Source organism: Dendrobium catenatum, unplaced genomic scaffold, assembly GCF_001605985.2.
Source record: "Dendrobium catenatum unplaced genomic scaffold, ASM160598v2 fragScaff_scaffold_390, whole genome shotgun sequence".
Lineage (NCBI taxonomy): Eukaryota > Viridiplantae > Streptophyta > Magnoliopsida > Asparagales > Orchidaceae > Dendrobium > Dendrobium catenatum.
Window position 1 is genome coordinate 5,503,851 of NW_021318852.1, and position 13,749 is coordinate 5,517,599.

At 33.4% G+C, this 13,749-nt stretch overlaps 2 protein-coding genes across 5 annotated transcripts in view; both read right to left on the reverse strand.

Moving 5' to 3' along the window:
- The window catches only part of LOC110097549 (DDT domain-containing protein DDB_G0282237), a 16,928-nt gene extending 4,847 nt beyond the window's left edge, over positions 1–12,081 (reverse strand). The window contains exons 1-10 of one of the 4 annotated variants that reach the window (XM_020823989.2): positions 11,748–12,081; positions 10,609–10,797; positions 10,270–10,442; positions 2,628–3,040; positions 2,493–2,553; positions 2,001–2,341; positions 1,410–1,849; positions 1,240–1,306; positions 1,007–1,168; positions 842–930 (exon numbers count right to left, since the gene is read on the reverse strand). In XM_020823989.2, the coding sequence (XP_020679648.1) occupies positions 842–930; positions 1,007–1,168; positions 1,240–1,306; positions 1,410–1,849; positions 2,001–2,341; positions 2,493–2,553; positions 2,628–3,040; positions 10,270–10,442; positions 10,609–10,721 (1,859 nt within the window). In that variant the 5' untranslated portion in view covers positions 10,722–10,797; positions 11,748–12,081. Of the gene's footprint in view, positions 1–841; positions 931–1,006; positions 1,169–1,239; positions 1,307–1,409; positions 1,850–2,000; positions 2,342–2,492; positions 2,554–2,627; positions 3,041–10,269; positions 10,443–10,608; positions 10,844–11,734 lie in introns of all 4 variants that reach the window. The other 3 variants (XM_020823986.2, XM_020823988.2, XM_020823985.2) reach the window with 3 other exon arrangements.
- Positions 12,082–13,392: 1,311 nt separating this feature from the next.
- The window catches only part of LOC110097545 (DNA mismatch repair protein MLH1), a 72,016-nt gene continuing 71,659 nt past the window's right edge, over positions 13,393–13,749 (reverse strand). The window contains exon 16 of the mRNA XM_020823979.2: positions 13,393–13,662. Coding sequence (XP_020679638.1) covers positions 13,618–13,662 — 45 coding nt within the window. The 3' untranslated portion in view covers positions 13,393–13,617. The remainder of the gene's footprint in view (positions 13,663–13,749) is intronic.

Consider the following 13,749-nt stretch of genomic DNA (forward strand, 5'->3'; position numbering starts at 1 on the left):
GATGGCCCGGGACTACGGAACCATGGGATCTTGATCGGGCCCATCATCCATTCCCCCACCATCCGCTTTAAGTGCAAGATGGTGCAATTTCTACTTTTAAATGTCAAAATCTTCAAATCTTCCAAACTCAATTCTTCAATTTCCAAATCCAATTTCTACCAATATCCTAAGCCTATTGCTGCTACTATATGCCAGATGCACGTATTTTATACGTATCTGATTGACGACTAGCCTTAATCGAAAGTTCTCTCTCGTGATCGGGAGGGGTAATTAACTATAGGGGCTTGCGCCTATAGGAAACCAGAACTCAGATCATAAAGTCCTCGCAAAATGAGGGCGAAATCTCTGGGTAGTGTCTTATCTACAAACCCATCTGCCTTCCAAAATTTACCCCGGAACTTAGTTCGTTAAAACTCCCTCGCCGAATAAGAAAAGCGAGTGGAGCCCACACTAAACAAAAACACACAAGCATCAACATGCAGGACTGAGTAAGAATAAAGGAAGTTTGCCACTCAAATGCCATTTTTTCCTAGTTGCATGAAAATATCAAAACAATTTTTAATAACCAACAAAATTAATCTACTGAAAATAAATCAATGTATATATATTTTTAATTTCATCTCAAGATTCTGAAAAAAGAATCAGCGCCTTAAAAGACAAGCTTTGCAGATCATCTAACAGTCAAGCACATGGAGAGAGGCCCAGCATGTACATCACAATCTCATAAAACAAAAAAGTGTCGTTTGCTACTCAAAGCAGTAATATTCTAAATGCAAAATAGTATGACATTTTAAATCAATCAGCAAGCACATAAGAAAAATACTAAAATACAGAAACATACCTAATCTTAACATAGTACTTCTCAAGTTGCCTTTTAAGGTCTCTCTCCCTCACACCCTTTTCATTTAATGAACCTATAAGCGCATCAAGCTGAATATATTGCAGCAAAATTTATTCAGAGCCAGGACAACTATAAAATAATTTAATGCTTAAGAAAAATACAAACCTCTTCCTTCGTAGAATAGTAACCCCACTTACTAGAATCCAAGCTTTCCACAAAAAGTCTCCCTTCACGCCGGAAGAACCAATACCTATTATAGCTTCTATCTTTGCCAATGCAATTTGTGCGGATTGAAAGCTTCTCTATCTCCCTTTCAAGATGTTCTCTCTGCAGCATAAGCATATAGATATTAGCTACAAGGCCAAGGGAAGAAGGGAAGTAAAGGATCTTTCGAAAACCTGCTCATTAATAGATATTTTATCCTGATTCTCGTCATCTTTAGCCTCTATTCTTCCTGGCAACTTGCTGCACCGTCAAATAAGGAGGCAAAACGAGTCTTCAATACAAGAAATAAGAGAATACAATAGCAAGATGCTGAAATTTTCCATCTAAGTGCTTAACTGCTTACCCATTTTCCATGATCAATTTCCTGTATACTGACTGAACCTTTCCATTAGCTTTTAAATCACCATTATGATATTTAGGCACGCTGCCAATAGTAGAATTTACATAATTCCTCTTACCATTTACCAACATGCGTTCTGGATTCACTTCTTTGGTGTGATGGTCACCTTCTTTTTGAAGATATTGTTCTTTATTTGTTTTGACTTCCTCTCTTCTTCTGGCTAAAAGAATCTTCTTCTGTTCTATACAGTCATCTAACTTATCTCTAATAGCACTTGTTATAAGTGCCTCGGCAACTAGTTCTCGTAGAATACCCAGTTTGACATGAATATCCAGTAGACCATAATGTCCTCGTTTTATAATAGGAATGTGATCTGACAATTCTGGTTTGTTCCTCATCTCCAGAAAGTGACATAAATAATTAGCCCAGTTGGTCAGTTTAACCTGAAAGGAATAAAGTATCATTGGAACTATGGTTTTAACATAAATCTAGAAGTGAGTGAACTAGCATCTATAGACAAAGAAAAGCAAAATTAATTAATATATTGAATTCCAGATAGAAGTATTATGGTAAAAATATGACTATTAAGTTCACCTTTAATTTCTGCCTCTTGTTTTGAATAGCCGTGAAATAGTCACCACCATCCCTAATGAGAAACTTAAGAATTGCTGAATGAGATTCCAGAATAAGCATAAGTTCACTATCCTTGTGAGTGATAGCATTTTCAAAATCCTCAAGAGAGAATGGCCATAAGTGCAACAACCTGCCAAAAGAAGTAAAGAAGTTCCAAACCATAAGAAGGTCCCCAACACAATCCATGGGTACTTGAAAATCAGTAGATGGAGAAGGTCGATCTGCATAATTTGGATCATCAGCAGATGGCTTCACTAATAGATCATCAATTGGATAAATGATTGGCTCTTCAACTTGATTCTCTGTGAATTCATAAACCATAAGTGCTGTTAAATAATTCATAACTAATCCAAAGAAAGCTCAGGAATAGTTAACTATGAGAATGAAAGTTATTTTAATGTAAATAAAGGATTATCAAGCTTTTCTCTTTTACTTCTTAGGATCACATCATACCTGACTCATGGCCATTTTCAGTTTTTCTCTTCTTCTGATGGGGTCTAAAATTTTGATTACCCTGGAAATTCTGCAAAGATAAGATACTAAAATGCACATTAACAAGCAGATAATTGAAAAAGGATAGGAAATTACCAACTTATTTTTTGTTCCACTTTTTTTGCTATCTCTGCTAATGTCAATAACTCTATTTTGACCAGCAAGTTGATCAGTCAAGATCCCATGCTTCTTGGCAAGTTTTTCATGAACCAACCATGGAGAAATCCGACAAGTAGATTCTCTAATAAAAGCCTTTAGAAAACTTCTACTAAAGGGCGGCTTCTTGCGTACGAGGTCTTCTACACTAACTACTGTCACATCGGTTACTTGCCTTAGTTTATCCAACCACCCGACTTTGCATTGAGCAATTTCTCCATCCTTCATAACTTCTATGATTCTGCAAGCACAAACAGACTCCCCTTTCTTTGCATGTAACTCTATACCTTCATAAAGATTTTTCTGTAAGTTGGTATGTATTTCATTGATAAGGTCTGTCAAATTGAGGGTGCCTGCAAACAAAGATCTGTCAACCTAAAAAAAAAAGTTGTTTTTTTTTATATAAATTTTAACCATTTTTTGCACATTTCAGTAATCTTTTTTTAAAAATTAAAGATGCTAATATAGAAAAAGAAGAATACAAAGAAACAAAATTATGTAGATAAATATAAAATCCGTTGGCAACAGACAAAGGAATAAGATAAGTTCAAGTCCATGTGTCGGGTGATAGGAAAAAAGGTCATTTTGTTATTTCTTCTAATACATCAACAAAAAACACACAATTGCTCTTAGAAAAAGGGCCAAGAATAGAAACTATCCAACAATAATGTGAAAGTAAATTTGCGCTGCAAATTACCTTGAGTAAAAAATAACCAGAACTTTAGCTCAAAGGAAAAAGTTTTAATATAGATTAAAGTGAAAAAAAAAAACTTAGCAAATAAAGTAGCCCAAGAATAAAGGAAATGTAAATAACATATCCTCCAAAGATGGTGGGGTAGATTTTTAATGGTAGAGAATGAGAGCCTAAATAGACGTGTACAGAGAGAGAGAGAGGTAGTCAGGGTTGGAGTGCAAGCAAAAGAGAATTAGAGGGACCATAAGTAAGAGCGAAAGAGTCAGAGAGATCAAGCAAGTCGTAGAGAGGGAGGTCACCTGAGCCGAGGGCTATCTAGGTAGACATCATTACATGAAAAAAAAATCCTATGAAAGATAGGAAAAGGCCAACAAGTGCTACCAACATGTCGAGCGGGCTCAAAATTCTTAGATTACCAACTCTACCATTCATTGTACTCTTCGCTCACTTGACTTACATAAGAGAAAAATTACAAAAAGAATAGTATGATTTTGAAAGGTGAAAGGGTCAACCTGATTCATAATCTAAAGAGAATGCCATATTGAAGCCTGAAGGAATCTTACAATGAGAATAAACAAAATCACGTCATAAACTCCTGCATATGAGGGACAAATCTTCAAGCATGTCCAAATCAAGCAGTGCCCTAATTTTGCTCAAAGCTCACCCAAGTTTCAAGACAATTTGAAACCGATTCGCAATAGTTTAAGTTGCTAATAGTGATTCTTAGTGTTCATTTAGTTGAAAGAAGTCTCAACAAGTTCATACATTGCAACCAATAAATTTTTCCTTTGATTTAAACCTTTTAATTTTCAACTTGGATGAACTTAGTTTCAAGTTAACCTGAAATCAAATCATACTGAATTGAGTTAGATCAATTCAATTTAGTTTGATTTTGAGTCCGGTTCGAGCCAAGTTTGACTTGCTTGAGTTCGACTAAAAGCCACCTCTACCTTAACCTCATTCAGGATTACATTTGAGAGGGGATGCAGCAATAAAAGAATAAGTAAAAGGCGACGATTTGATGAGATAGAGTGAGAGTCAACGAGAGAATAAGGAAAAAAAAAAGCAATGGAGTGCTCTATAGAGGGAGGGGGTGGGAAGAGTGTGCTTTCGAGAGATAGAGAGAATAATGAAAATGACAATGAAAGAGAGGTGGAGAAAGATTAGAAGATAGAAAGGAAGCAATCAATAGGGAAGAAGGAAAATGACAAAGAAAGAGAGGTGGAGAAAGGTTGGAAGATAGAAAGGAAGCAATCAATAGGGAAGTGGTTGCCATGGTAGAAGTTGGCTGTCGAAAATGAGAAGGATAATGGCTTCTTCTACTTTCATTTTACTCCAGGCAAAAAAAAAAAAAGAAAAAGAAAAAGAAACAATATGCCATAATCATCTACCTTATTATATGAAACCATGTTAAGATTGTAAAGACTCTTTAAATTTTTCTAGTTAATTAACAATGTTAGGGTTAACTCAATAAAATCATAAATAAATCAAAAGTGATACCATATGGATTAATTTATGTGATTAGAGGTTAACTACCTAGATGTTGGGGAGGACAATTTATTATATTCTACAGAGTTAAACAATAGATAATTTTAGTTTTGTAATGAAACTATATATTATATGCTTTGCTCTAAATTTGTGTTTGAAATAGAATTTTAAATATAGAGTTAATGAAGCACAAAATGTTTGAACTAAATTATATCAAAATTGAGATCAACCTATAGGAACCGGCTTGTTCTACTATAGGTGGTATGTGGCTTAGGATTGTTAAAAGGTAAGAAGTGTAGCATTTTTATAAGGGCAATTCCTTGACATTTGAAATAGAAAATTCTCAAATAAGTATATGCTATTCTTGTGAATAACATTTATCCTTATTATTTACAAGCATAAAATAATATTTAAAAGCAATCTAATCCTATCTCATTATTAAAAACCTAATTTATCCATAGAGAATAATTCAACTTAATAAGGTAAAGCAAACAAAATAATTAAAAAATTGATCATAATTAAAAAATGATTCTAAAAAGGGTTAAAATTAGTTTGTCAGCGTCTTAGTAGCTCGATTCAATTTCATTTGATTGGCTTATAAAATCTAGTCTTTTCAAGGAAAAAGTACATACTTCGTATTGCATCAATTCACCCGGCCATAAAAAAACTATTCTCCTTAAGAGCTTTGTGAGGCTACGAAGAAGATAGAGACGTCACTAGATCATTTGATAAAAGAAGCACCCATGCAATATAAAAACAACAAGAGGAAGAAGTTCAATGAACACACGAATTTTTGAATGTGGACCAACAATAGATTAGGTGAGAAAAGAGATAACAACAACATAAATTAGTTGAGAAATGTGAGGCTACGAAGTTCAATGAAAAGAGATAACAATAGATTAGGTGAGAAATGTGAGGCTACGAGAAAGATAGAGACGTCACTAGATCATTTGATAAAATAAGCACCCATGCAATATAAAAACAACAAGAGGACGAAGTTCAATGAACACACGAATTTTGGAATGTGGACCAACAATAGATTAGGTGAGAAAAAAGATAACAACAACATAAATTCAATCTCTACCAGGCACATTTGAAACAAACTTTTAATCATATGAAGTAGAACGTGCCTCTTGAAATAAAAGCTAGTGAATTGGAGTAGAATTTCAACTGACAAAAAATACTTTCTAATATTGAACAACATTGTTAGCCTTAAACAATCATGAGCTTTGACTTACTAATAATATCTTAACTTATGCACATGAGTAAACTCAAATGTTGATAACCCATAATTATCCTCAAGGTTTAATTAATCATAAGAAAAATGAGTAAAATTATAAACATCTTCACAAGGACCATTACCATAAAGGAAATGAACATTAATTTGAGGCATGTCATTAATAATATTAGGCACATGTTGTTGGATTGGAAAAGACTTTGAAAAGAAGAAATTTGTGGAGCATGTGCAGTGGATTGCATGAAATTTAGCAAAAGTGCACATTTGAGTTGGATTGTTGCTACATAATCAATCAAATGATTCATTAATATGGATCAAAGGCTTTTAATATGATTCATCATCATAAGTATGTGAATAATAAGAATCATAGTTATCATTATGTGTAGAAGAGACTTGAAAAATAAGATCGACATCCGTAAGTAATCTACATAGGTATAACATAATGTTGAATTTAAAAATAAACTAATTAATTACTTTTTTCTATCACAATATGATGCAGTTAAAATTTGATAAGTTAAACTTCTTTAAACGAGTTTATGATGCTAGCTACTTGATTCACCTGCTCATTGAGGGTGACAATTGAGTTATGTCAAGCTGATCTGACGAAAAAGTGAATCGCCAAGGCACGCACTAACATTGCCTTTGTCTTAACTAAAAAGGAGGTTGGCTTTCACTAGAAAAGATAGTGAAAAAGGATGATCGCTACTTCCTTTGGAAGTTATAACAGAAGTGGCATAGCTAGTGGATGTCACAACGGCTGAGATTGCAGGATTGGATCTCAATCAGTGTGATAGACATAAGAAGCATCCAACATGCAACATAAAGGTAGTCCAACAGGCAACATAAAGGTAGTCATGTGATCGCGAAGCAACATGCTATTAAAGAACACAAGTTTGTCACAACAAAAACAAGCATGGGTGAAGGATGCAAGAGTAAGAGTTATAGGTTACCTTAGTTGTGGCCGAAGTGAGTGTTCACTTAAGAAATCAATGGCATGAGGATTGCGAAAGCATGAGAGGAATGGAGTAGAAATAATTGATTGTTGTTTAAGCAATGAGAGCCATGGTGGACAAATGAAAACGCCATTCCAATGCAGTGTGAGATTGAATGCAGGGATGTGCAATGATAAGGGTTTGCAAGGAATAGGCGTGGCAAGCAAAAGGTCAAATGCGACAAATTTAGTGGGTGTGGAAATAGGCCGAATTGCAAGGGCTATAGTTGGTTTTTTCATATGCAAGGCTTGCAAAATTTGAGTGGTGGGGATATATGTTTGAAAATGGATGTGAGGCAAGGAATCAAAAATAGGATGTTTTCTACCTTCACAAAAGTAAGGTCTCAAAGAGAAACAAATGCAAGATGATGACTGCCCAAAGAAATTTCAAAGAGGGATGAAGAATTGATTGACTCCCACGTGTATTGAAATTTATGAAAAGGGGAAGAAAAAGAGTTCTATACACATGGCTAGGAGAGATTTTCATACATAGATTGCAATGATCTATAAATAGAATTTAAATCTTAAGACACTCAACTAACATCATAAATTATCAGTCTTTTTTTATTATCAATCAATAAGTTATAAACCATAAGTCCGTATTTACATAAATAGGGTTATTGGGATAATGAAAATATTTGAATCTGATGTAACATTGTCTTGAGATTAAGCCCAACTATTCCAAATGTGATTCATTCGTTATTTTTAATTTATACTTGGAAGATTTTATGATATGTTTAAGAGTTGCTTTGATTTTGAAAATTTACATTAGATGACATGTAATAACTCGTCGATTAATGTATTCTTATATAACTTAAAGAACATGATATTTTCCTTGATTTGCACTAGAATGGTCAATAATATACTAAACATGGTATTTGTGCCTTTCATTGTGCATGTTGTATGAAACATTTTTTTGCCGCCTATGTATTAGCAACATGTTTTTCCTAAATTTATTCTTAGGATATCATACTAATTTATTTTGTGCATTTTTAGGTTACTAAGAGGAAAAAGTTGAGGTAAGAAAGGTTAGTTTCATACCTCTTGCATTATGGGAAGATGACTAATGTTGTGTGGATGTTGCTTAATAAAATAATTATTTTAGAACGCATGATGGATAAATGTTAGTATTGTTACATTTGATTTAAGTTATGATGGGTAAACAACTAGAAGTCTAGAAGTTATTGAATTTAGATGTCCTGATCACATCTTGGTGGATCTATTATTCTGAAGTGATTATCATATATTTGAATCATTTCAAATTTATCATACACTTATTCTATCAAGAAACTATTTAAGTATTCTAAGATTAGTGGGTAACCTATGATCCCAAGGTTCCTAGCTAAGCCTCTAGGTAAAAGTCATGACTTAAATTGAGGCTCAAAGTCCATCATCAACTCATCTTTTCTAATAATTTAGACCAAAGCCCATTGATAGATCCATAATGATGGGAGAAAGAGATCTCACCATATATATCATATTCATCATATCTCCTGCATAAAGCATATAATGTATAAACTTGTAGAGCCAAAACTAAAATAAAGCCTTATCAAATCCTTAATCGAGAGTACTCTTCTACAAATGAGAGAGATAATCTAACATGGGGGCTTACCCTCATGGCGAGCCTCAAATAAAAAAATATTTAGTTCTCGATGTAGGAAAAATTTCTAGAATGTCATTTGTCTACTAAGACCTAAAAAATCCATCACATTTCCTAAACACAAATGACCATAAGCTTCTTAGAGGTCACAACACTAGCAAAGAAAAGAAAAAAATGAAGATTAAATTCATGCCGAGTTAAAGAGGAGTAAAGATCACCATGTTTTCTAATACATAATATACATATTTTCCATGAATTTGTGTATTTTAAACAAATTGATCAAGTTACTGGGGAATTGCAGGAACCATCGCACTAATTGTAATTGTCGCTAATAAACTTGTTAATTATGGAACAAATGCGGATTTACAAGGTAACAAAAGGATAAAATTATGATTCAGTTCATAAATTTTTCCTCCTTTGCATGACATGAGGATAACATATGTTCCATTATTGCCATAATGGCTTCATCAGAGATTCATTAATAATAAGATAATAAATGCAATATAGATTAAAGTGATTATCATTTTGAATTTAGCATTGTCTAGACACTTGAGAGAGAGAGAACTCAATTTAAAAGATAGCTAAGAAGTCATAACCACAAAAATACTCTATATAGTAGCAATATATTTAAAAATGGCATAAAAACAAGTTTCTCAAGAATATAAGTTTGCTTTGGGTAGGAATCTTCCTAATGGTGCCTAAAAACGAAATATTCTATGCAAATGTTACTAAGAATCCAAAATCAATAAAGAAAGGGCATACCAACGTCCTATGAGCTTGGGGACCGGTGATGCACACAATCTTAAGCCCTGCAAAATAGAGAGGCTAGATTTTGTTTGAACCTAAGATATTTGGGAAATAGTAGCGTAGCTTAAATTAATGTGCCATGACTAGTCTCCTTAAATTTGAGCAAAATTTTTTCATAGATACCATAAGCAATAAATGGGTTGCTAAGACTTGTTCGTAGACAACTTTATCTTAATTCATTTCTAGAAGTATATGAGAGTTCAATGACTGAATCCTCAAATTATTAGTTATCACATGCCATGAGAGTCATGTTTTACAATGGTTCCATCAAAGTGTTGAGAATGAATACTCCATATGCTTAGGAAATTATTTGAGTTATCAAAATCGATGTGGAAAATCTCATTCTCCAAAAAGCGGGATTCACAACCAAATACTACTCATTTCATCATTGCTAAATATTGTTCTGAGACATGTTATTTCACATCAATCTAGATAAAACCTCCATGATTACGAGCATTACAATGAGCATGATATTGCTCATGAATTCAACAACACAACCCGACGCATAAGCCAGAAAGTGATTAAAGCTCCATGCATTATATAAATAAGAATTTTATATGATGGAATATCAACTAACTATAAAATGAAAAGTACATTCAACAAAATGCAATATTAAGGCATGATGCCGCATGGGAATATAAAAAGAAATAAAAAAGGAAGAAAATTATCTGACTTTAGAAACACATATCAAAAAATTTATTTCTTTACAGTAAGTGAAGAAAATCAAAGACACTAACAAAGTTAGAACTAAGGACACATTCTTACTGTATTGGATCATATTCAGAACACGGGGTACCAATTCACTAGGAAATTGCTGCACTCTCTCTGTGGCATTATGTTCTGAGACCAAAGCTTCTTCATATGTCAAATTAATTTTTCCTGTAACTTTGCAAGTCCATAATCTTTGGCGATAAAGGTTTAATCGGTTCAAGTATTCTCTAATTCCCGTTAAGGAAATATGACACCTAGATAAAATCAGCAACTTTTCATGAAAAATAAAAACCAAAGTCAGAAAAGACATGGTTACACAACATATAGGCTTTACATCATATACTAATGTGAAAGAAACAATTACAATAAAACTTATTGCATATAAAAGGATACTGATAATCCCGAAATATCTCTTTTGTGAATCTAACTTGGTAAACAAGTTCGTTTGGATCCAGATCCTTTGGTGGATCAGCAAGAGGAAATGGTTTTCTCTTATGAAGAGGCATGAGAGCTGGCAAACAAATGCTCTCACAGTGCAAACCCAAACAACAAGTTCAACTTAGGATAACCAAATGCTTTGACCTGAAATCCAAACCTTTGTCTAAGCGTTCAAAATAATCATATTAACCTGACATAATAGATGAGATTTAGAATCCAGATCACTAAATGAAGAAATGAATAAACTATAATAAAACATAAAAAAACCCAAGAGAACAATTTAAAAGTATCCCACATGAGAAATGCCAACTTCAGCTATATTTTGGTGAATGCCATATATGTCCGATAAATTTCTACGTGTATTGGAAAACTCAAGCTTTTAGAAAAATGAAAGAATGCCATTGCAAAATAGACCCAGATGACAAGCTCTAGGGTTGTAAATGAATCCACAAACTTGATAAACTTGACAGGCTACTTATGGCTCAGCTTGTTTAAAACTCATTTATGATCATTTATTTAATTAAGTAATCAAATAAATTTGAACATTTTATAAATACTAAATTGATAAAGGTACAATTTTGTTTAAAATATTTATTTATTTAATAGTTCATTTAATTATAGCATCAATTTTAAACTCAATAGGTTGTCATTAACAGTCTCAAGAAGATTTGTTCAGTTCTGCTCTTTAATAGGCTTGATAAAATTCATTTGGTTAGATAATGAGCCGAGCTCAAACTCAACTCAAACATCACAAGTTTAAACAAATAGAGCTTGAACACCCCTACAAATAATCGTGTTGAATTTGAGCTCCAGCTTAAACAGGGTTTTGACAAATGAGTTCATTCTAGAGCAAGTTTCTGTCGGTTCATTTGCAGCCCTAAGAAACTCCAACGAGCACCCATGCTCTGTTTCTATTTCGATATAAGCTCAAACTCCCAACGTTACATCATGCAATTCCTATAAACAAACATGAACGTACAAGCAACAGAATAAACAATTAATAACCAGAGCAATAATCTGCGCATATTGCGCTCCAACACAAGCAAGCAATACTGTCGAATCCATTAAAAATGGCAATAACCTGGAAGAAATACCGCGAAAAAAAGGGTCCTGATGACAGCGAAGCTCATGACCTGGACATCACGGAGGACTCCACCGTTCTTCTCAGAAAAGTGTCGAAGATAGGCATTGCCAGCGGAGAACCGATCGGAAGGAAGCTATTCGAAGCAGCATGAATCCATTACCTGGCCGAAGAAGAGCTAACGCAGAGGCCCTAGGGCCTAGGAAGTGGTTGGTAGAGGGCAACCCCTAGGACGATGGAGACGGGAACAATTAGTACCTCGAGGCGCTCTCCCCCGTTCCCGACTTCCCTCTTAGGAGAAGCCAGCGCCCTCTCGCTCTTGCATTCATTTATATGCAAGAGGCTAGAGAGGGCTGCCGCTCAAAACAATTATTATTTTTTTTTTTATGCAAACTTATTTTTAAGTAAGGTGTACGTAATAAGTTAATTGAGACAATACAGTTATTGAACGGCACGTGGCACCGATCGTTCGTTACCCTTTGATCATAGTTGAACGGCTCTGATTATGAAACATTTAGCTTCAGATGCCAAGGCTTACTCACTCAGTTAAAAATTTTTTTTTTTTTATTTTTTGAAAAAAAAAAAGATGAGTTTACAAATGAGGTAATAACTATGCATATTAATAATTTAATTAAAATTAATAAGATATACCATTTTGCTGATAATACTTATTTGCTCGAGTGCTTATCTAAAAATATTAAAATTATTATCTAGAGTGCCTATCTAAATTCGCAAATAGAAATATGTTGCACAATAACACTGCACATTTTTACTTATTAAATGTATAAAATAATATAACTTGGTGAATATATCTTCATCGAAATTTAAAATATAAAATATTAATTTATTTTAAGATAACATTTAATTTATTTTCTTAGTGCAACACTCGTCTAAAAATAATCAAGAGTATAAACAAAATACATTCTAATCAAATTTAAAGCAAAATACCTTCTAATTCACTTCAAACGGATGTGATTTATTTAAGTTTTTATTTTTTTATTTCACAAAATCACTATGATTTAGAAATAATAATAATCTCAGCCATTCAAATTATATTGGACGCCTGAGATTCAAGAATTTTACATTTTAAAAACTTTTATATATTTTGAAGGTGAATGATGAAACACAGATCCGGCAGCTTCTACTTAGAACAACAACGTTTGGATTGGCAATAGCTCCTGATCCAAATCTATATAATAAATAACATTTGATCATAAAATTACAATATTTGCATAATAAATACAAGAAAACTATTTTATCCTACAAAGTGAATACCGGAACTCGATTTTTTTGTCCCAAGAGAACAGTTTGTTGTTTCATATTTTTGTCATATATCTTATACTGCTAACATAAATTTACATCAGTAAATCCTGAAAAATCTACAATCTTTAGTGAGCCATGCATTAAATCAGGGAAAATTATTAGATGCGGACACCTGATAGAGAGAATCATTCGGATTTTTCTCTGTCAATAGTAAAAGCATAGTCAAAACACAGTTGCTATAGTAACTGTGTTTTTACTATAGACAGAGAGAAATCCAAATGATTCTCTCTATCCGGTGTCCACACCTAATAATTTCTCTGAAAGCAGCCACATGTGACTGATATCTACTTGTAATAAAACCTGGGAGGTAGAATGCTTCATTCTGCTACACAAGGTTAACATCGAAATTTATCTTCTCAACTAAACCAAAGGGAACACATTGTACTTTGGGCAGAGTAGTAAACAGTTCTGAGTTTCGTATGTTTCACTAGATCAGATTCAAGATTTACTACTAGCAAAAAATTACCCACCAATAAAAAGGAGGAAAAACCAAAAAAAGATTGATGAGGCTATCTGTCCAATTTACATGATTATCCAAGTAGACGATCCCGCTTTCGCTCTCAGCATCTCTCAAAAATCTTGTAGAGCTTATCGAGTGAAGTAACCTGTAAACAAGATGTTTCAAAAGAAAAGACTGTGAACATATCAGAGTATCAGCTGTGGCACATCATTCATGATAATTCATAATCAAA